We start from the raw sequence: 23002 nt of genomic DNA, 5'->3' as shown, positions 1-23002 counted from the left end.
ATCTAATTTAAGCTACCTAACAGAACTGCCATGAAAATTAAATAAGGGATTTGGAAATGGTTTAAAATTTACTTTTAGGTATTTCTATCGTTTCTCAGGCAGCTTTACACTTTGCTCGACAATGATGGAAAAGAGCACATTGGTCTTTAGTCGAGCAGGATCCTGAGGTTCTGGGCAGTGGTCCAAAGGGGATCAGCCTCCTAGAGCACTGGGACTAGGAGGCCAACTGGAGGATCAGAGCTCTTTCCTCCCATCTGAATACGGTTGCCAGATTTAGCAGGTAAAAATACAATCTGCCCTGTTACAGTTGAATTTCAGATAAACAACAAGTGCTTTTGTCATATATTTCATGCAATATTTGGGACATACTTATACTAAAAAAAAAATAAATGTTATTTATCTAAAATTGAACTTGGGTATTCTGTATTTTATCTGGCAGCCCTAACCCAAAGGTCAAACTCTATCCCACCTTCTTTGACCACCACTAATACCCATCAGTCCCTGACTCCTGGTGGGCAGGTCGGGGACACAGCACCACGATGATTAAGCTTAGGGGCACCACTCCCATTCTTCTGCTTGTGCTCAATGAGAAGATGACTAGAAGCCTATGCAAAAGGTCCTTGCTAGATTGGGAAACCCACAACACTGTGTAGAGGGGCAGGGCTGGGGGACTTCTCCCTCTATAATGTTTAAAACTATAGGTTCTTCCCATCTGAGTTCAAATCCCACCTCTGCTGCTTACTACTTAAGGGATCCTTCCCGGCCTCACTTTTCTCACCTGTAAAATGGGAACAATGTCATTTGCCTTATAGGGGCTATAACGAGAAATTGAAGCAACAGCATGAGGAGTGATCTCAGCACTAGGCACCAGGGTGTGCTCAATGAATGGCAGCAAAGATGATGTTCATATTTTAGTCGAAAGTGCCCCAAGACCATACTCCTCCTCTTTCTCCTTCTTCCTTAATGTTTCTTATAAATCCCCACATATGTTCTATTTTCAAAAGATCTTGAGTCCTTGAGTTTGAGCAAAGGCCTTATGTGGATGACGTCAGCTCTGGTAGACGGGGACCCACAATGCTAAAATATCTGGTGGGTGTTTTCCATCAAAACAGTCTAGTCTAGTAAAGCAAGTCCCTAGAGGAAGTGCAGGTGGGAGAAGTGGGTGAGGAATTGCCTGGGAGGTGGTGATCAGGGCCACGCCAAGTGCCTAGGGCAGGTTGGGGGCCTTTATAAGGTTGCCAGGAGTGGCTGGCCATGAACCTCACTCAGCCTCCTCTCCTAGGGTCCAGCTTGTGGCTCCGGTAAGTGGGAACGCATTTATCCTCCTGGGATCTTCGGGGTCCTTTCCTCCTTCTTGAACTATCTTGAGCCGTTAGGCCACTCTCCTCTTCTTTCTCAGGTAGTCAGAGAAGTGGCATAAGCCTTGTGACAGCTAAGGAAATGTCACTCTAATTATTGCTTAGGAAATTCAGTCTCCATTCTCCATTCTATTCCACTGCTAGGTGCGACTAATTTCCTGATTCTGTGTTTTAATTTCCTGATCCCTGGCAAGAGGATTTTTCTCATTGAGGGGATATATTTAGAGCTGTAGCATTTGGTGCCAATTCTGGTTCGTCTTCAAAGCTTTCTCCTGCTCTTTTGGCACTATCAAACTTTGCTTTTGGTTTTACAGAAATCATATTTTATATATCGTATTTTATACTATGCAGCTCCCTTGTCTCACTATCATGATTGCCCCCTGGGACCTATACTTCCCATTTCTCCCTGATCTCAAATTCAGAAGGTGAGGAATGCTGCCTACAGAGAAAACCAAAGATGCATGTCAGCACCGCGAAGGCCTCAGAGGCATGGAACCCAGAAAGGCATGGGGTCCAGGTTGCCCAGAGGTGTGCCTGGCCAGTGAGGAGCCAGTGCTCTTTCCTCTGAACCAGCTGCCTCTTGGTGAAACATCTTCCTTTTAAGTCTCTTATCTCCAGTGATCTATTTGGCCTTAAATAACCAAGTTCTCCATGTAGGGCTAGCACCACTATCCCACAGCCAAGTTAAGTGGGGAGGCAGGGCTGGAGCTGCGATTAGAACTCAGTCCTCTGAGTACCTGGAACAGGGTTTGTCCAGCCCATCATTTACACACACTTCCCTCTGAGACCAAGACTGCCTTTTCTTTACGCCCATCTGTCTTGCCCACATTCATTGCACTACCCAAGGCAACCAGCTGACATTACCGACCCATCAGCTAAGAGTTCATGCCTTGATCTTACAAAATGTCTAGGCTACCTTTTAATCATCAGTTCAGCACCCCAACATATTTTCTGGTAAGACTTAGGAATATACTATGTATTCCGTTAAGTCAAGAACCCATGGGGAGATGAAGGAAGATAAGATATCAGAACAACATAGAAGAGAAAGAAAAGGAAAGAGGAGGATGGCAACAATGGGTGCATGAGAATCAATCCATTAACCAATTTGAGGCCACTAATCACTTATCACATTCTTGGCTGGTGGAGAAAACACTCTTCTCGGTGTCAGAAGGGAGAAGAGATAGGGGGAGTGCTTCTCATGGCAGCCCCGGCCCGGGTTTCTTTCAGGCTCATCTGTTCCTGCAGCAATGTCTTCCCAGCAGCAGCAGCAGCAGCAGCAGCAGCAGCAGCAGCAGCACCTGCCCCAGAAGGCCCAGCAGCACCAGGTGAAACAGCCCTGTCAGCCACCGCCTGTCAAATGTCAAGAAACATGTGCTCCCCAAACCAAGGATCCATGTGCTCCACAGGCCAAGAAGCAATGCCCACCTAAGGGCACGGCCATCCCTGCCCAGCAGAAGTGCCCCATGGCCCAGCAAGTCCCCCAGAGTAAACAGAAATAAGGATCAACTGGAATACCACCTGCTTGACATCTAGGCTACCAGACGGAGCCTTCTTTCTTCCTGCTCCTCCCCCTCGAGTTCCAGGATTTCCCCTTCTCTCCCACTTCCTCCTACCCTGGGTCAAATGAAGCATTGTTGGAAGTTCTTCCCACTGAGACCTTTACACACCTCACCGTTGCCTCCAAGTCTTCTACCTTCCACCCTGATACTCTCTCAGGTGGATATGAGAAGGCCTCATTCTCTCCAACCTCCGGCTTGACCACAGCAATGGTGAATCCATGGGCCAAAGCAAAGAGTGTATCTGGGCTTCTTCCAGGGTTCCAACCTGATTAGTGGGGATACCAGGGGCCAATGCACAGCTTTGGCCTCCTTTTCCTTCCCAGCTCCCCTTCTCCTAGCTTCTTTCTTATTTCTTCCCCTAATAAAACTGTGCTTCATGTCATTGTCTGGTTCCTGGCTCTAGTCTGTGATCTTTCATTTATTCAGAGGGGATATTTGGGGGAAGTGAGTGTGTGAGCACACACATGCCTGGGAATGCATCCTCATGGGCAGAGTTGCTCTCCAATGACTAATGACAGGAAGGTGAGATCTTGATGCAGCTCAAGTATAGAGAGAAAGCCCAGAGACTAGCTGACAAGAGTCTGGGACACTTGCCCTGGCTGGGTAGCTTAGTTGGTTAGAGCATCATCCCGATATGACACATATATAAGTGAGATCATGTGATATTTGTCTTTCTCTGACTGGCTTATTTTTCTTAGCATAATAATGTGATAAGGGGGTAATTTCAAAAAATATATAAAGAATTCATACAACTCAACAAAAAGAAGACAAACAATTCAATAAAAAATGGGCAAAGGACCTGAATAGACACTTCTCCAAAGAGGACATACAAGTGGCCAATAGACATGAAAAAATGCTCAATGTCACTAATCATCAGAGAGATGCAAATTAAAATCTCAGTGAGATATCACCTCACACCTACCAGAACGGCTATCATCAATAAATCAACAAACAAGTGCTAGTGAGGATGTGGAGATAAGGGAACCCTAGTACATTGCTGGTTGGAATGAAGACTGGTGCAGCCACTATGGAAAACAGTATAAAGTTTCCTCAAAAAATTAAAAATGGAACTGCTGTTTGATCCAGCAATCCCACCTCTGAGAATATATCCTAAGAATCCTGAAACACCAATCAGAAAGAATATATGTTCATAGCAGCATTATTTACAACTAGAAGCCTGGTGCAGGAATTCATGCATGGGTGGAGTCCCTCTGGGTGGCCTGCAGGGATCGGGCTGAAACTACAGTCCAACACTGCCTGCAGCTCCTACCTGCTGCTCCTGCTCATCCCGGCCCCACTCTGCCTGCTGAAGGCTTGTGCCCAATCAGTCCCAATCAGGAGAGGCTCTCGCTGCTGCGGCAGCAGCCAGCCATGAACCCCATGTCTGGCGCCCTCCCAAGGGGAGTAGCCTGCAGGATGGGGCTGAAACCAGCCCTCAGACATCCCCCGAGGGGTCCCGGATTGCGAGAGGGCTCAGGCCAGGCTGAGGGACCCCACAGGTGCATGATCAGGCCAGGGAGGGACCATGGGAGGGCTCCAGGGCATGTGCAGCCCATCTCACTCAGTCCCCATGGGCCCAGACCCCAGGAGCAAGCTAACCTACCAGTCAGAGCATCTGCCCTCTGGTGGTCAGTGTACATCATAGCAACTGGTCAACCAGTTGACTGTCTGCCCCCTGGTGGTCAGTGTACATCATAGCAAGTGGTTGAGCAGCCTTAGCATATCATTAGCATATTATGCTTTGATTGGTTGTTCGGTTGTTCTGCTGTTCGGTCTATTTGCATATTGTCCTTTTATTATATCGGATAGCTAAGATCTGCAAACAGCCCAAGTGCCCATCAGCAGGTAAGTAGATAAAAAAAAGCTGAGATACATTTATACAAAGCAGCTGTAGTTTTAACCAGCATCTCAAATGATTCTTATGCTTAGGTCAGTCGGAGAAACACTCCTCACCAATGGGTATTGAGTCTCAGAAACTCACCAATTGCTGCCTATTTCTCTGCCAGACTTCAAGCTTGACATTTGGTTGTCACTCAGCAACATGTGTTAGACAAATGACTGACTACTTCACAAACCAAGGAAATTGTGAAATGTTCTGAGTTACTGGAGGTGAGTTTCTAATAATTCATGCATTTCTGATCCTAAGGAGATGAAATGCACTGACATCTTGTATCCACGGAGTATGCTCTAGTCACTGTAGTAGTTATTTCGCATATGTAATCCCATTTAATGACGGTCTAGAAGCCAATATTATCATTTCTAATGTGTGGGCAAGATAAACTGAGATTCATAAAGGCCTTGGAGTCATAGTACTGGATTTGCATCTTGAACGTGCCACCTATTTGCCACATAAACTTGAGCAGGTATCTTATTTGTGCTTCAACTTCCACATCTGTAGAATGGGTTTAATGATCTATTCCTAGCACTGCTCTTGTGCCAATTAGCATCAAGTGTTCAGAACAAAGTCTAACACCTTGTGGGTGCCAATCAAATGGGAGCTATTGTTATTAAGAAACTTTCCCAATATCATACACACACAGCTAGGAAGGACCAGGGGCAGAATTTGAACCCAGGACTTTATGTCTCCACACCTGTGACCTATAGAGGCCACTCTGTACTCTGGAGGTGCTGGCTCTCAGAGGTGGATCCGGGGAGCTGGAACAGCTGAACAAACAAAGGCGAGACCAGTACCTACAAAGAGTAGTCACCTCCAGTGGGGTTCTGAACTCTCTGTGGAAAATGCTTAGCTGTGTGCTTGTCACTGTGCCCTTCCAACAGCCCCAGAGGCAATGAGTGATTGGAGGGGGAGCACACCTATTATATAGCCTAAACCACCCCAAATTCCATTTCAAACTCAATATCCTCCACTAAAAAATAGTTGTCAACCTGTGTCTTTCAATCGTCCATACCCAGGGAAACTTTATGTCCTATTGATAATAGATAAGCAGTTAATCACTTCAGCTGTGCGGGAACATCAGGACCCAGTCAGTGTCTCTTCTGAGAGTAGTCCCCCGGCTCATAGAATGGCCCATGCTTTACTAGAATTGAGAAGCAATGTGGCAGAGTTGCTAAGGGACTGAATCCTGGTTCATTCTATCTTTGTAACCTCTTGGGAGAGTTACTTAACATTTTTCTGCCTCAGTTTCTTTATCTAGAGCATGTTCAGGCCATTGTATAACCACCAGAAACTTTAGCCACTCTCTGTGTCCCCACTCATATAATGGACTTGGCAGTCATTGCCACTATCCAATAACTCACGGTAAAATCTGGCCAATATGTACTCCTGAGAGTTTAGTGGAAAAAGAGAAGGTAGTTAAAAAGCTCTCTCTCTCTCTCTCTCTCTCTCTCTCTCTCTCTCTCTCTCTCTCTCTCTCTCTCCCTCTGTCACTCTCTCTCTTTCTCACACACACAGCTGAAAAAGGAAAACACACAGATAATAGGAACAATAGGAAGAAGTTTCATCTGATTCAAGTGAAAGAAGAGGAAAAAATGAGACAAATTAGCAAGAATCATTACGTACAACATTTTTAGCCCATTCATCCTAAAAATGTCTGAAGTATCATTTCATTTCACCTTTACAATCATCTTGTAGAGCAGGCGTCCTCCAACTACGGCCCGCGGGCCACATGCGGGTGTTTTTGCCGTTTTGTGTTTTTACTTCAAAATAAGATATGTGCAGTGTGATAGGAATTTGTTCATAGTTTTTTTTTTAAACTATAGTCCGGCCCTCCAATGGTCTGAGGGACAGTGAACTGGTCCCCTGTTTAAAAAGTTTGAGGACCCCTGTTGTAGAGTATAGTTTGAAGTTCTCATTTTAAAGACAAGGACATTAAAGCGCAAAAAGGTTAGGCAACTTGCTCAAGGTCACCCAACTAACAAGGACAGAACAAGGCTTTGAAACAACTGGGCCGGACAGTAACCTAGATTCTTTCTTTTTTACCTGCCTCAAGCAAAGAAAATATTTAAATGTTTATCCATCCCTTAGGGATTGGAAAGATAAAAAAGGGAGATAGTGGCGTGGAGATAGTATCTAATTCTGCTGCTAAGCAAGCTGGGAAGCCTGGACCCAGTCCCTTCCCTACCCCACGTGCCCCTTCCTCGCTGTAGGACAAGTTGTAGAGGCTCTCAATGCCCTTCACCTCTGCATCCAGGCTTGCAACCTTCGCTTCCCCTGCCTGAGGGCCAAAGTGCTCAGGAGGCTTCCATGCCCCGGGGGCCTGGTGTTGCTTCTTCCTTCCCCTCCTCCTGTTCAGATGGGGAGCCTGTGCCTTATAGAGACTTTTCTCTTTCATTTTCATGACCTGCACCAAGCAGCCAGTACTCTGCTCCTCTTGGTGATCATGGAGAGGATGAGAGTAAAATTCTGTTAATACTGCTTGTTTCTCGAGGTTGCCGTATTTCAAATATGGGCTACTACGGTGAAATGCCTGGAACTGAACATCTGCGTGACATCCTCGGCCTGCTCTGAGCCTTGGGAAGTAAAGGAGGAGGGAGCGACCTAAGTCAGGAAGGGCCTGATCACTGGTCAGGCTCAGGGCCAGTCTGCCCTGCTCTGTAAGTGGGTGGTGAGCCAGAGGCAGCTCTGAGCTATGGAAGATCCCACAGCTGGTCCAAAGGGGAGCCAGGCTCGCACTTGGGAAGAGCAGCGGCCCCCTGTGAACTTAGGAGGGGCTTCTGCCACAGGCTGAGCAACCCTGGGAGACGGCCTTCCCATTAGAGGCCATTGCTTTCCCCATTTTTTCAATGTGGGGAGTTTGTAGGACCGGATTCACCAGCTAGGCCAACCCTGATAGCGAATCAAAGCTTATCTGAAGGGGAGAACGGACTTAACACCAGCCACTGCGTGAGCGTCAATAAACAAATGGGGGTCAAGGGACAGTTCCAAAGTTGGAGCCGGAGCAGTGTGGGGTGGAGAGAAGGAAGCCCAGGTGGGGACAGGAGAGCCTGGCCGGTGCGGGTACTCGGTGACGGGGAGACTCTTTTATCCAGAGCCAAGGCCAAAGAAGGGCACAGGGAACCCAGCTTCAGAGTGGGTTCAGATCCTCAGGGCTGAGACAGCTGGGTGGGGATTGTAGAGGAGCAGAAAGCAGCTTCCTTGGGGCTGAGAATTATGCCAGGCTTTTCCACTGCTACCTCTGTCAGGGGCTCCTGGGGGGTGGGGGGTGGGGGGGAGGGCATTGGGTGAAGAGAGGGACCTGGCTCAAGCCCAGAGAGGAACTAACGTGAGGGGAGAGGCTTGGAGCTCTGTGTGGCCACGGTGCTGGTGGAAGCCCAGAGAGAGGCGGGTCATTAAACCGATGGACAGTGAAGCAGATGTGTGGGGAAAGCAGTGGAAGGGCTGTCCTTGTCTGGACCCCTTTACTCAGCTCATCCCTGAAGATGAGAGACTTTCCATCCATCTCTGGTTCTCTCTTTACAAATAATGCCACTCATTAATTTATTCATTCAATCATTCACTCATTCAGCCAGTCATTCTGTAATCACAAGCTCACTGCGTGGCTACTGCCCACCAGGCACCGTGTGTAAGGATGGACGTGGACCAATGGTTGTGGGGACACAGTGGGAGGCTGACCCACGACTGAAGTTAACAAGAGGTGACTCAGCTGGGGAGCCAGCAGGTGCTCCCCAAATATTTAAGTGTGACAGTGGAGAGGAATGAGGAGGAGGAACTGTCCACACACCTGGGTTATACGGTGATTTGGATTTTCCTAAGGCCACACCTAGTAATACATTGTGTTTTGAAGGCAGCTCTGAACTTCCGTTTTATTTTGTGTTGATCAAAGGAAATTGCTGGTGTAAGGTCTCAAGGAACCCCTGTTCTTATGGCCCCAGAAAAGAGACGATGGCAAAGAATCTTCCAGACCTTCCCCGAGTGGAGGGAAGGTGCACCTGGGCAGGTGCTCAGAGGCTGCTCACCTTCTGCCATCCTCAGTGTCACTGTGGTCAGGGTACCCGGTCCTGTCACTATGCCACCCTGGGACCTCCTACAGAGTGAAAGCAACTCTGGTTCAAAACAGGCATCTTAGCCTTTTCGTTCCTCTCAGACCCTGGCCCATGAGTGGGGAGGAACTTAATTAGTGCCTTATTTCCACCTCTGTTCATTAATGTCCCCTCCCATTTTTAGCAGAGCTAGAAATGCCTTCTGTTTATCCCCACAGCCACTTCAAACATTAAGCAGATTTATGACTACTTAACTGGATTCGTCCTGGCAACCATTAAGGGCTCACCCAAATTCTGGAAGCCTCCTTATGTCTTTTCACATTGCCACACACGCAAAGCTTTCCCAGGACTCTGAGTGGGCCCAGCTCCAAGCCGGGAAGCCTGGGCTCCCCCTGTCCACCTTTAATCATGTTCCTGCTTCATTTCCTCTGTAGGCAGTAGGCGGGGTTAAGACAAAGGAGAACATAGGATTTCTGTGTAGAAGTCCTTTTCTCGTGGGGCTTGTTGTTTGACTTTGGGGGAGTTACTTCACTTCCTGTGGCCTCTAACTCCCCATCACCAGGTGAGGAGTGTGGCCTGAGGCTCCCTGAAAGCCATCACACTAGAGGCTGTGTCTCTCGCCCCAGGGAGTTCCCGGATCTGATGAGGAAAAGTGGTCTTCCTATAGCCAACTCCTAGAATGAGCCATGACTGGTGTATACTAAGGATCCTGAATGAATGAATATTTATTGAATTACCATCGTTTTGAGCAGGCACAGCTCCCAACACTCAGAAAGCCCCCAGGAGATACAGAGGCAGAGGTGGGTGAGGGAAGCATTGCAGCCAGCAAGAGCTCCAGGAGTTGAGGCTGGAGTTGGAAGTGAGCAAGAGTTGGGGGGAGGGTATTCATCACTGAGGGCTCCATGGTTGGGCTTGGGGTGCAGGCAGTTAGAAAGGGCTTCCAGGATTTCAGGTGGAGGGGTGATGTATAGTTGGGTAAGGAAGGAGGAAAGGGCCATGGCCAGAAGACTGGGTGGAGTAGAGGGGAAGTTATCCCAGAAGATGAATTAGCCCTTGAAAATCTCTTAAATAGGAAAGGGGTAAAGGTGTGGTTGGTGAAAGCTAAGCAGGTTTACCCAGGTTAGCAACCAGTCCGGGAGGGGTGGGGGAGGGGGAGCTAATAATTAAGTAATTCTGAATGGGTGTGGTTCAGTGGAGTTAGGAGAAAGATGGGAGAAAGGGGTGTAATGGTCTTAAATCCCCCAGACAAGGAGAATTCCCTTCAGTCAATTCCATGATATCTAGCATCCATCTACCTTTATAAGGCAGGCAACTGGCGCCCACTTCCGCTCCTCCGCTCCCCTTCCTTTTCCCACTTGTTCATGTGCCCAAATGTGTTCTATCCCACAGAACATGAGAAGCAACCATCTCAAGAAAAAAGAGAGCTGAAAGGTGGCAAGATCACAGAAGCACTCAGATTTCCTTCCAGGGTTAACTTATAACATTCCTCAGGAAACCTATGGCTCACCCCACGCCAACACGAGTCCTATACTTGGGTACACGGGGGAGGGTGGCCGTGGGAATTAGGCCCAGGTGACATCGCTGGCAGGCAGCCAGTGCCAAAAATTACCAAGTGGGTGGTTTTCATCACAAAAGGTGAGCCAACTGGTAATTGAGGGGAGTGGGGTGAATCATCTTTGACAGGTGAGGAATGAAAACAGAGGGGCCTGGGATGATCCTATTTTCCAAAGGCAGGGCTCAGTCATCTTATAAAAAGCCAGCTGGCCATTGATTTTACACCAGATCAGAGGGACCAGGAAACCTGTTCTTCACTGCATACCAGGTGAGTCTCTGATTGGAACCAATGTGAAATTCTTGGTTATTTTTTCATTATTAGAAACTGGGCAGAGGCAAACGTGTAAGAGGGCTGGTACAGGGTATTGAATAGAGAGTGAGACTATTGGGATATTTGTTATTTTAAATTAAAACATTAGCCCTTGAAAATCTAGTTTGGGTTTGTAGAGAACTTAATAGGTGGTTAAGTCAGCCATTTCAATGGGCAGCTTTGAAACTGGGCTCAGGGAAGGGGACAGATCTGGGCAAGATTCCACCATAGTTAAAAGCAGGCTTACAACTAGAACTCAGGCCCAGAGACTCAGAAACAACACTGTCCTCTCTGTTCATGAAACTTATTATAACATTTTAATTCATATGATAGATCTCTACAGAGCCTTTATTATATTTAAGCACTTCGGGTAACACATACCCATAGGAAATTACTCAACAAACTCACAATCTAGCAGGAGAAAAAAAATGCATGTACATGTATAGAAGTAGATAGTAACTGGTATGAGGAGGGGACAGGGAGGGGCTGTGGCATTTGGGAAGCCCCACTCACGAAGAACTCCAAGTGATGGCACATGATATGAGCTACAATGGAGGAGTATTTGGACAGCAAAGATGGGAAGGAAAGAATTTCAGAGGGGGCTGTGTAAGCAAAGGCCAAAGTCACGTTGCAGGAGCTTGAATTCATGTAGAGTCATCCTATGAGTCACAGTGCTGTGTAGTACTAGGAGTGGGTAGATTGCAGTCATTTCTAAGATATCGTTTTCCAAAAGACCCACTGTGGGTACTTGTCAGTAGGGGTGTGACATGTCTGGGGAAGAAAGGGAACTGAGGAACGAATTCCACTGAAATGGAACCAACTGACTGCTTTTAAGCTCCTCCCCCTGAGAGGGCCCAGAAATTATCAAAGCATATTTTACTCTCAAATGTAAGAGGGCAGCCAGGGGAGAGATGAGGCTCACTCTTGTAAAGGCTCTGAAATTAAGCCTACTTGGCATTGAACGTGGCTTCTTCCCTAGCTAATCCCTGTTTAAACCATGTGTTCTGTCTCTAGGTCCAGCCTCCTTTGAACCATGAGTTCCCACCAGAAGAAGCAGCCCTGCACCACACCCCCCCAGCTTCAACAGCAGCAGGTGAAACAGCCCTGCCAGCCTCCACCCCAGGAGCCATGTGTCTCCAAAACCAAGGAGCCGTGCCACACCAAGGTTCCTGAGCCATGCCACCCTAAGGTTCCTGAGCCATGCCACACCAAGCTGCCAGAGCCATGCCACACCAAGATTCCTGAGCCATGCCACCCTAAGGTTCCTGAGCCATGCCATACCAAGCTGCCAGAGCCATGCCACACCAAGGTTCCTGAGCCATGCCACACCAAGGTTCCTGAGCCATGCCACACCAAGGTCATTCCAGCACCAGTTCAGCAGACCAAGCAGAAGTAATGTGGTCCATGTCCTTGAAGAACCAACCACTGAATGCCGAATCCCCTCTCCCATTCTGCTTATTTGTCCCACTTGCCATTAGCATGCTGTCACCCTAAATCATAATCCCTCCCTTTTTCCCTCCAGAAAGATGTCCCTCACACTCAGTTTGGAGGGCTCCTGAGCCCAGGGCTCATCTGAAGAGTGATTTTTTGGAGGGAGGAGAAATCAAGTGACTCTTCCCTGCTCTGCCCCCATTAAATCATTTGTAACAATACAGCTGGCTACGTGTGTCATTGGCTGACTCAGCTTTTTGCACTGGTCTCTCAACATGAAGTCAGAACTGCACACATCAGGGCTGGTTAGAAGGGCTGCTGTCAGAAGGTGCCTGATGCCGGCACTGAGAACATGCAGATGTGTACGTGTGACTGTTGTATTCACCAGATGCTCCTGGGCTGCCAATGAGAGAGCGGTCAAGGCCACCCAGAGCCTGTTACTCTGGGCAGCCTCAGCCAGAGCAGGGCTTTCTTTTTGCCCCTGAGTGAATCATATCTGAATATAGATGGTGCCTGCTTCAAGCCCTCTCTGCCTCTGAGTCCTTGTTCCCACATAGCCCTCATTCTGTTCAGTTTATTCTATTATTTATTATTTATTATTTTATTATTATTATTATTCAAAAAAATAGTGCTTGTACATATTCCAACGTGATTATCTGTTCTTCACTCATCCTCCCTTCCTGACGCCACAACTCATGGAAGGCAAGCACTTAAACACTCACTCTCAGACACAAATACACACACACATACACACCTACCCCCACACTCATGACAGAGAAACACATACAGGTAGACTCCTACACACACACACACACACACACACACACGCACGCACACACACGCACACACACACATCCCACACCACACACTACACACCACACAAATCCCAAAAATCACACAACACATACACATGCATGCTGATTATCTTTCACTGAATGCCTAATATGAAGACCTCAATGCTGCAGGAGAGTAGACTCCACAGTGCCTGCCCTAGGAAAAGCTTAAGAGGGGTGATCTTTACCTCTTTTCCTATGTAAACTTACACTAACACAACTCTCTCTCTCTCTCTCTCTCTCTCTCTCTCTCTCTCTCTCTCTCTCTCTCCATCCACACACACATACAGGTACCTCACAGAGTAGAACATAAAAGCAAATGAATCATAGGAAAAAAATAAAAGAAGCATTTAGGAAGGTTTCAGAGGTTAATACAGATAAGACAAAAAGTCACCATAAAGTTGAGGGAGACCAGGTCATTAAGATGTAAAATGAAAGGCTTAAAGAGCACCTGTCACAGCTCATTCATGTTCCAAATCAACAAACGGATATCCAGGGGTCAACATTAGTACCTGCACGATGTACAGCACTCAGGTAGGTTTGGGAAGAAGTCCAGATTTGGAGATGATAAGAAAAAAAGTGTTCAACAGAGCTTTGCAGGTTCTGGAGTCATTATCAGACTGGCGGGAGAGAACGACATCATCTGGGTTTGTGAGGTTTGCACATGTTCAGGTGATTTAAAATTACTGCACATTGACATAATGGAAAATGTCACTAATATCTACAGGAGCAGTCAGCTTTAAAGGGGCTGACCACAATCGGGGACACTGACTGGTGATACACAGCTGGAAGGGTATAAAATCAAGGAACCATCATAGAAGGAGTTGAGCAAAATGAATCAAAATCCTTAAACATTTGCATACCCTCTGTATTCCACTGGGAAATATGCATTGATGGGCACAAAGATTTATTTATAAGGAGAATCAATTCAACAATATATAATAACAAAAAAGGGAAAGAAAAGGATGGAAGGGAAACAAAATAAATTCCCCCAATGAGAAAATTAATTGAACAAGTTATTGTGTATCTATGTCATGGAATATACTAAGGTCATAAAATAATATTTAGTCATATGGGAAAATGTGCAGACAATGTCAAGGTCATGTAAGATATTATGGCATGTAACACATAATTATATAGTTATACCTTTGTTGAAATGTATGTCTACAAGCATAAATCTTTTAAAATCTGCCAGTATAAATACAGCAAAATATAAACAGTGGCTATGTTTGTCTGGACAGTAAAAGGAATTATTTATTTTATTCTTTGAACATCCCTATATTTTAATCATTTTCAATACCATAAATTGAAAATATTTTTATTGTTGACACTTGTTTTAAATATTTTAAAAAATTAAAGCACTCCAAGATGTTGATGAGGTAGAGGAAACATTTATTCCAGAAACTTCATGAGTCCTGCAGCAAGTTTCCAGGCCAGCAACCCCAAAGGGTGGGGAGAGGATCACAGTGAAGTCTTTAAAAAAATGATATCACATATAAACCCCAATACAATCCTAAATCTTTTTGTGAAAAATCCCCCAGAACACCACTCCCTCCACCCCACTCACAACCAAGGACTCCAGTCTTGCCCATTGCCTTTGAACCTGTGACCTCAAGGTTATCTAGCAGAGGTAGAGTTCTCCCACCGGTCTGAGCTCCTCCTCTTCCCTCAGCTCCTTTCTCTCCATTTGTAGAATGCCATTCACCCAGCCAACAGCAGAGGGTAGGATACTGTGTCTGTGTGAGGAATCTGAGGTACAAACTACACACAGGAGATAAACTGCATGTTTCTGGGCTTGGATGCAGATGTCACCTGTGCAGATAAAGAAATGCTCATTTGGTTCTCTGCATGGGTAGGTCTTGGTTTCCTCTGTCCCAGCGGCATCTTGAATCTCCATGTGTGCGGAAGAAAACAGAAGACAGTATCTGGTTTAGATGAGAACTGTTCAGTTAGGGAGTTCCCACTGGGCTGCAGGCTGTTACCATGCTGGAACCTGGGCTCAAGAAAAGAAAGAGTCCAAGGAATTATGTGGGAACAGTCTATACAGTCATGACAAAAGAGGAAGGCCCAGAAACTTTTAAAGTTACCCAATATCGTCCACATTCAGGTCTCAAGCAAGGCCTAGGCCACTGATCTGGGGAAAGAAGCAGCCTCCTAATGCCAGGAGAGGGGCCAGGAAAGATCAACGCCCCTCTGGAAGCAGGACTCTCTATCGGAGTGATGTGACTCACGCTCTGCAATGGGGGTTAGTCTGCTTAGTGCATGCACACTGGTGAACAAACCAAGCTTCTCTGAAGGGCGGAAAGAGCCTTAACACCCAGACACTGAGTATGTTGTCCAAACAAAAAGGAACAACAGGATTGGGTAAAATTAGAAGTCCTAGAGGCTGATGCCAGAGAGGCTTTTATAAGGGTGAACAAGATATCAGGACAGGGCAGGAGAAAGCTCACGCAGGAAAGAAAAATAGGAAATGAGAAAGGCATTTCTTCTAGAACCAAAATCCAGAATCAAGATAGGACACAAGAAAGACCCAGATTCGTACAGAGGAGTGGGTACTTCAGGACATAAGAATCCCAGGTGGAACAGCAGAGGTCCCTGAGAGATGGTTTTGGACCTGGACCCAACCCCAGAGGAGAGCTAATGTGATACCAGGAAGTAGAGTTTAGGTATCATGGTGGCACTGGCACCATCCCAGAGGTAGGTGACTAGTCCAACACTAGCAGAGAGAGAAGAAGATGGGTGGGAAAGGAAGCAGAGGAAGAGGGCGATGAGCCCTCACCCTCTTCTCAGATTATATCATGAGACTTGTCATAAGAAAGTGAGTCATTTTCAAGTAGTTGCTTTATGATTTATCAAAGCAATTTATAGACATCTCTCTAAAACAATGATTTTTCTATCTCTCCTCCCTTCCTTCCTTCCTTCCATCCTTCCTTCCATGAAACTACACATCCATCAGGGAAAATGACAATTTTCCATTGACTGAGCATCTACCAGACTGGTGTGAGGATAAGTGCAAATAGAACTTTGGGTAACTGATGGAAGGACCTCATAGTATTGGCTCTGCCTGAAGGTTCAGGTTCATGGTAGGTAACACAGGAGTAAAGAAGTTGGAAGGGAGGAGCCATTCACATACTTGAGTTTTAAGGATGTTTGGATTTCTCCAGGGGCACACCTAGCAAAAGATTGCATGTTGAGGTCAACTCTGGGTTAGTGACCTCTGTTTCATCTTACCATGATCTGAGGACATTACTGGTGTATGATAAAAGAGAACCCATGAGAGGCAAGGTCTTCAGGGCTGTGCATCATGTTGAACAGACCCAGTCAATCCTGGCTCTCCATCTCCAATGACATCTACTGTCCTTGGTCAACATGGCGTCTTAAGTCTCTCACCAGAGTAAATACAGTTCATTTCTAAAGCAGGCATTTTAGCCTTTCCTTTCCTCACAAAGGGCTGGATATGCTAAGAAATGGAACAGCATATTGTTCACTTATTGTCACTTACTGAATAGTCACTTAAGTGAAGATCAGATGATTCACCTACTACTCTTCAGAGCCTCCCAGAAGAACCAGTAGTGCCTATTGTTCATCTCCACATCCGCTTAGAAAATTAAGCAGAATTAATCTAAGCTAAAGACTAGGTTTCTGTCTAAGAAACACACTTGTTCCTGGTCCCAGAATCCAGAACTTCCCCCTGACATAACTCATCACCACCCAGGAATCCTGTTATCCATACCAACCTCATCACAAAGGGTAGACAGTGGGACCAAGCCCAGGGTGATATCTTTGTCAAAGAGTAAGTGCCAAAAAATGTTAAGCCAGAGATTTTCATTACAAAAGCTGGAATAAAGATAGAGCAGTCCAAAAAAAACTTCCACTTCCTTAAGGCAAGGCTGGTACTCTGTATAAAATACTAGCTGACCAGAGACTCCCCACCAGATCCGAGAGGCCAGACAGCTTGAACTTTTCTCTGTACCAGGTGAGTCTCTCTACTTGTAATTTCTTAATATGTGCCCAATTGTATTTTATTTGTTTGGAGTCTGTTGGTCATGCTAAAAATATATTTACTTCAAATGCAATGGTAATTTGTGTTTAAGGTGACATTCAGGTCTGTGGACTTGCCACTCAGATTGTAACTATGAAACTTGGGATAAAAAAGGGGGAATGGTTTCTGTAAAGCTGATTTGTTCAGTTACAGGATAGAGACTACACCATGTCCAGGTTACTTTTAGTGACTTTTAATACTTCTAATCATTACTGAGTATTTGAAATATTGTGACACTGATGATTTGGATGTTCAAAAGATAGGATTTCTTTACTCCATGAACTTACTATCCATCAAAGAATATAGAACATGGGCATAATTTACAAACATACTTCAAGAAAAGTGATTAACAGAGAGGACAAGGCAGGTATTATGTTGTGGCAAATGAGGAAGGTGACTTGGATTTGGCAAAGAGTGTCTGGGAGGATGGGTGAGCATGTGTGGAAATAGCATCAGGATGGAAAGCCTTCCATAAAGCATGCACAGAGGGGACGATGTGGACAGAGGGTCAGAGGTGAAATCATGTGGCTCAGGGCAGGTTGGTGTGCACTTTTCTTAGGAGAGCTATGTGGTGGACTTGAGAGGGTAGATCTTAGACTTTTGACTTTATCATCTTCCCAAATTATTAAAATCCTGGGGACTCAATCAATCCTGGGAGCCAATGTTGTGTTATGCGTCCAATGTAGGTTTCAGAATCACCAGGATGAAAGGAAGGATAGGCCAGGGGTCCACTCATATGGAGCAGAATAAAGCACCCTTAAGCTTCTCTCCTTGAAAGGGCACAGGGATCAACCAAGTTTCCATTGATTCAGGAGAGAGAGAAAGAGAAGAGAGGCTCTCACATCTGAAGGGACATACTAGCAGATATATTGAATGTTAAATTTGTCTTTTTCCTTGTTTCACCAAATCACTGGGTCGACTTTTCTGTCTCTAGGTCCAGCCTCTTTTGAACCATGAGTTCCTACCAGCAGAAGCAGCCCTCCATCCCACCTCCCCAGCTTCAGCAGCAGCAGGTGAAACAGCCCTGCCAGCCTCCACCTCAAGAACCATTTGTTCCTATAACCAAGGAGCCATACCCCACCAAGGTTCCACAACCTGGCCCCACCAAGGTTCCACAACCGGGCCCCACCAAGGTTCCACAACCTGGCCCCACCAAGGTTCCAGAGCCATACTACCCCCAGAATCCTCAACCAGGCGAAACCAAAGTTCCAGAGCCATACTACCCCCAGAATCCTCAACCAGGCCAAACCAAAGTTCCAGAGCCATACTACCCTCAGCATCCTCAACCAGGCAACCCTGTGTTTCCTGAGAAGGGTCACACCAAGCTTCCTGAGCCAGTTCACCCTAAGGTCCCTCAGCCTGGCCAGTCTAAGATCCCTGAGCCAGTTCCTACAAAGGTTATTCCTGGCCCAGCCCAGCAGAAGACCAAGCAGAAGTAATGTGGACCACAGCCATGCCCTTGAGGAGTTGATCACCAGATGCTGAATACCTTCTTCCCTTCTGCTTCTGTGTCTTGATTATCTGTAGACCTTATAATCAGTATGTTCTCACCATCAGTCAGAATCTTTCTCTTATTTGCATCCTAAAAAATGTTTGCTATGAGACTTTTCCTTGCACACTCTGAAGAGTCCTCTGAGCCTCTGAATTATGCGGAAGACCTGAGTGGCTCTGCTGGTCCTAAGTCGCTCAGGGCTCATCTGAAGAGTCAGTCTGGATGAGAACAATGCCTGTTTCCTGCTCTGTCCCTATTAAAGCACTTTAATCCCACTCTTGGCTGCTTGTCTTAATGAGTAAATCTGCCCCTTCCTGTTTTATCACGAGTAGGACCTGCAATTAGAGGAGTTGGTGTAGACATCATCTACCTGTCCTGTTACTGTGTACTTCCATGAGTGTGTGTGTGTGTGTGTGTGTGTGTGTGTGTGTGTGTGTGTGTGTGATTACATTTAAGGGGCATCTCAAGAATGACTATGGCTATTGTGTAATGGAATCCAAAGCCTGTCACTTTGGTCATCCACACCTGGAGCAGGGCTCTCTTCTGGCACTGGACTGAGTCATGCCTCAGTCCCACAGTGCCTGCTCCAAGCCATCTCTGATCCTGAGGACTCTGCCCCCAAGTCTCCTGCTTATTCCCAAAAACATCAGTGCTACATACTTGAACCCAATTATTCTGGTTTTCTTCATTCATTTTACCTTCCAGACATCCAACACATACAGACACACACTCACAAAGAGGCACATTTATTCAAGTAGCCACACACACCTAATTATCCATACAGCTCAGTCCTCATTAGCTCAGACAATGTTATCTTTTGCTGGGCACCCATCATGTTCAGGGAGGCCTGATACTATCTATACCAGGAAGAAGGAGAGGAGGATACACAGTGTCTCCCCCTCAGAGAATTTGTAGGCTTCTCTGGGAGATACAATATTCAGGTCCTCATATAAACATATATACAACCACATGCACCCACTTCAGATAGTGTTTCTCCCAAAATAAACCACGGACAGCTATTTATCAAGAGATTAGAAAAAGGAGCTGAGTTTGAAGAGATTACAAGGAGGAGTATGTGATCCAAGTGAGGTGGATAACTAGCCATGAACTTGTGGAAAGCAGATCATTAAGCTATAAAATGTCAGGAGTGAAAGGAGAGTTAAATAGCACCTAGCACAGCCCCTGAATTTCCAGATAAGGAAACTGATATCCAGAAAGGAGAAGAAGATTGAGACCAACCAGAAATTGTTTCTGAATCACACCCAGAGCCCAGTTTTCTATATATCTAGACCCACACTTTCTCCTGCAGCCACTTTTGATCTCAAGAATGACCAATAGGTTTGCAGGTCTTTGTTGAGTGGATTATGGATTTTAGGGAGCTTTTTTCCAAAACCAGGAAGGCCAACATAAAATTTCAGTATAGCTGCAGTGGTCACTGGGAAGTGAAGCCCATTTCTTGACAAGGTTGATGGTCCCTAACACCAAGCAGGTGTGAGGCGGGTGACAAATAGTATTTGAATGACGTGATGCACAAGCACTCCAAACAGAGTTGGCAAGAACTCAGAAATCTTTGGAAACTGTATGACAGAAACTGTCCAACAAGTTATTACAAGGTGATGAGTAGTTGTCACACTGGCAGAAGGGAATGACGTATCTTGGGTCTGCCTGGTATGCACATTTGAAGTGGCTTCATATTTTTGCTGATTGCAATAGTGGAAGAGTCTAGAGATAACTCCAGGCCATTCACAATTAAATAGGCTGATTCTTAATGGAGAAATGGACTCTGTAATGTACAGATTTTATAAATACAGTTTAAATGTCATAAAGAAGAATTTGGCAGGAAAGAATCAAAAGGTTTAAAGATCTACCTGCCTCTTGAATGATCATTTTATTCCAGAATTTAATTTTAGGAAATATTCATGCATGTACCCAAATATTTTATACATGAGGATATTTGTTTCAGCATTGTATCTAATGTAAAAAAAGTTGATAACACTTAAATGCATATCAATAGATAATGCAACAGCGGATGAGATGTCTATGCTGGGATTATACTACAGGCATTAAAAAGATTGTTATAGAAAAATGATTAGTCTTATTGGGAAAAGTTCAGATTTTAAAGCAGATACTAAACAATATAAGCAAAAACATCTTTTTAATAATGGATGCTTGTGTCTGAGTTTAAAGGAAAAAACCACATGCACCCACTTCAGATAGTAAAGCAAAAATATCCCAACACTGAATAAAGCAAAATGTAACTATGGCTATTTCTGGCTGCTTATATGTTAGTGCTCATTTTTTTTAATGGTTCTGTTTTTCCACTTTATGCATTACACAGTGTTATTTGATTTTTGTAGAACTTTTAATCCTGATATTAGAAAATACAAAAGTCAGTGAAGATGTTGCTAGAATAATTGTATGTTCTGCCAATCAAGAACATTCCTGAGGCTCTGCAGCTGGTCCCAGGTCAGCAGCCCAAGGGTGGGATGCCACATCCTGGTTGGGGTAGCCCATATGTCTCATCTCTCCACACAGCTCCATCCCAATTTTGATCTGGTGGGTACACTGGAGTCAACAATCCACTCACACTCACAGCCCAAGGACCTCAAATCCTTCCCACTAACCAACAGCTGAAGCCACCACGATTTATTTTTTTTTTTTTTTAAATATATTTTATTGATTTTTTACAGAGAGGAAGTGAGAGAGATAGAGAGTCAGAAACATCGATGAGAGAGAAACATCGATCAGCTGCCTCCTGCACACCCCCTACTGGGGGATGTGCCCGCAACCAAGGTATATGCCCTTGACAGGAATCGAACCTGGGACCTTTCAGTCCGCAGGCTGACGCTCTATCCACTGAACCAAACCGGTTTCGGCAAGCCACCAAGATTTAAATGAGGTTCCTCAGCCTAGCCACACCAAGTGATTCACCCTAAGGTTCCAGGTTACTATGGGCCCATCCCAGCAGAAGATCAAGCAGAAGCCATGTGGTCCACAGCCACGCCCTTAAGGAGCTGACCACAGGATACTGAACACCTTTCCTTCTGTTTCGGTATCTTAACTGTCTGTAGATCTTATGGTCAGTATGTTCTCACCCTGAGTCACCATGTCTTCCTTACTTGCATCTAAAAATATGTGCTATGAAACCTTCCTTACATTCGCTTTAGAGGTCCCATACACCTCTAAATTTAGCAGGGGTCTTAGTGGTTTTGTTGGTCTCAGCTGCTCAGGGTTCATCTGAGGAGGGAATCTGGGAAGAAATGCATGTTTCCTGATGTCTCTCCAGTAAATCACTTTTGAGTCCTCTCCTGACTGTATGTGTCATTGGGTGACTCTGCCCCGTTTGCTGCCATTCCATCATGATAGAACCTGTCATCAGAGAGGAGTTGGTGTGGACATCATCAATCTGTCCTGGTACTGTGTGTGTTTCCATGTGTGTGTGATTACATTTAGGGGGCATCTCAAGAATGGCAATGGCTATTGTGTAATGGAACACAGAGCCTGTCACTTTGGGCAGCCACCCCTGGAGCAGGGCTCTCCTCTGGCACTGGATTGAGTCATGCCTCAGTTCCATGAGATGGTATCTGCTCCAAGACACCTCTGATCCTGAGGACCCTGTCCCCAAGTCTCCTGCTTATTCCTCAAAACATCACTGCTACATGCTTGAACCTAATCATTCTGCTTTTCTTTACCAATTTAACTCACAGGAACAGATTTATCCAGTGACTTAAAACTGGAGGGGAGTTTTAGGCAGGGATTAGGGATACATGGTCCAGGTGAAGTGAACAATCAGCCACAGTGTTGGGAAAGAGCTGGTCATTAAGATTTAAAATGCCAGGAGTGAAAGAAGACTTAAGAGCATCTAGTACAGCCATTCCATTTTTCAAGTAAAAAAAAAAAAGATATCAAAACATTAATTAGAGTATCCCAGAATTCACCTTTTTTTTGCATCACACATGACACACTAAAGCCTGCTAAGAGAGCTTTCCTGTCTTCAAAAGCCTCTTATATGTGACTTTAATCCACCTTTTAGGTATCCCTTCCTGTGTAGAATGGACATTTTCAAGAAAGCCCACGAAATGTAAGTGGCATTCGGGCGCCCGAAGAAGCGCTCCTTGATGCATCTTATTCTGAGCTGATGGTTGCTGCCAACTGAAGAGGCGCCCTGGAAGAAGAAAGATTCATCCTTGTCCTAATGACGGCTGACGGCAGAAAGTAAAAGCAGAGGATAAACTTACTTTCCTCGGCTCTTGCCTCTCTTCCACTTACTCTCTCCAGTCCAGCCACAGCGTCCCTGGAACATGCCAAGCAAGCTCTGGCCTTGGAGCATTTACATCGGATATCCTCTTGACCTGGAACTGTTTCCACAGAGAGCCTAACAGCTAACTTTTCATCTCCCTCAAATCTGTTCAAACATCACATCCTCTATGAGGGTGCACACACACACACACACACACACACACACACACACACCACACCTCTT

At 45.6% G+C, this 23002-nt stretch overlaps 3 protein-coding genes across 4 annotated transcripts; all 3 read left to right on the top strand.

The window, feature by feature from the left end:
* Window positions 1–2605: 2605 nt before the first annotated feature.
* On the top strand, window positions 2606–2862 carry SPRR4 (small proline rich protein 4). Its single transcript, XM_054711599.1, has one exon. It carries the CDS (start codon window positions 2606–2608, stop codon window positions 2855–2857), a length of 252 nt encoding a protein of 83 aa, XP_054567574.1. The 3' UTR covers window positions 2858–2862.
* Window positions 2863–10635: 7773 nt separating this feature from the next.
* On the top strand, window positions 10636–12363 carry LOC114233635 (cornifin-B-like). The gene is made up of 2 exons (XM_054711592.1): window positions 10636–10679; window positions 11736–12363. The coding sequence occupies exon 2, from the start codon at window positions 11755–11757 to the stop codon at window positions 12115–12117; it is 363 nt and encodes a 120-aa protein (XP_054567567.1). The 5' UTR covers window positions 10636–10679; window positions 11736–11754; the 3' UTR covers window positions 12118–12363.
* A 5617-nt stretch (window positions 12364–17980) lies between these two features.
* On the top strand, window positions 17981–18466 carry LOC103291252 (cornifin). Of its 2 annotated transcripts, XM_054711590.1 has the most exons (2): window positions 17981–18136; window positions 18353–18466. In XM_054711590.1, the coding sequence occupies exons 1-2, from the start codon at window positions 17981–17983 to the stop codon at window positions 18464–18466; spliced, it is 270 nt and encodes an 89-aa protein (XP_054567565.1). The 2 variants fall into 2 exon arrangements, with proteins under 2 accessions (XP_054567565.1, XP_054567564.1); XM_054711589.1 differs by having other exon boundaries at window positions 17981–18466.
* The last annotated feature ends 4536 nt before the right edge of the window (window positions 18467–23002 follow it).

The sequence above is a fragment of the Eptesicus fuscus genome, chromosome 22, assembly GCF_027574615.1.
Source record: "Eptesicus fuscus isolate TK198812 chromosome 22, DD_ASM_mEF_20220401, whole genome shotgun sequence".
Taxonomy (NCBI): Eukaryota; Metazoa; Chordata; class Mammalia; order Chiroptera; family Vespertilionidae; genus Eptesicus; species Eptesicus fuscus.
This window is presented reverse-complemented; position numbering and strand designations above follow the sequence as displayed.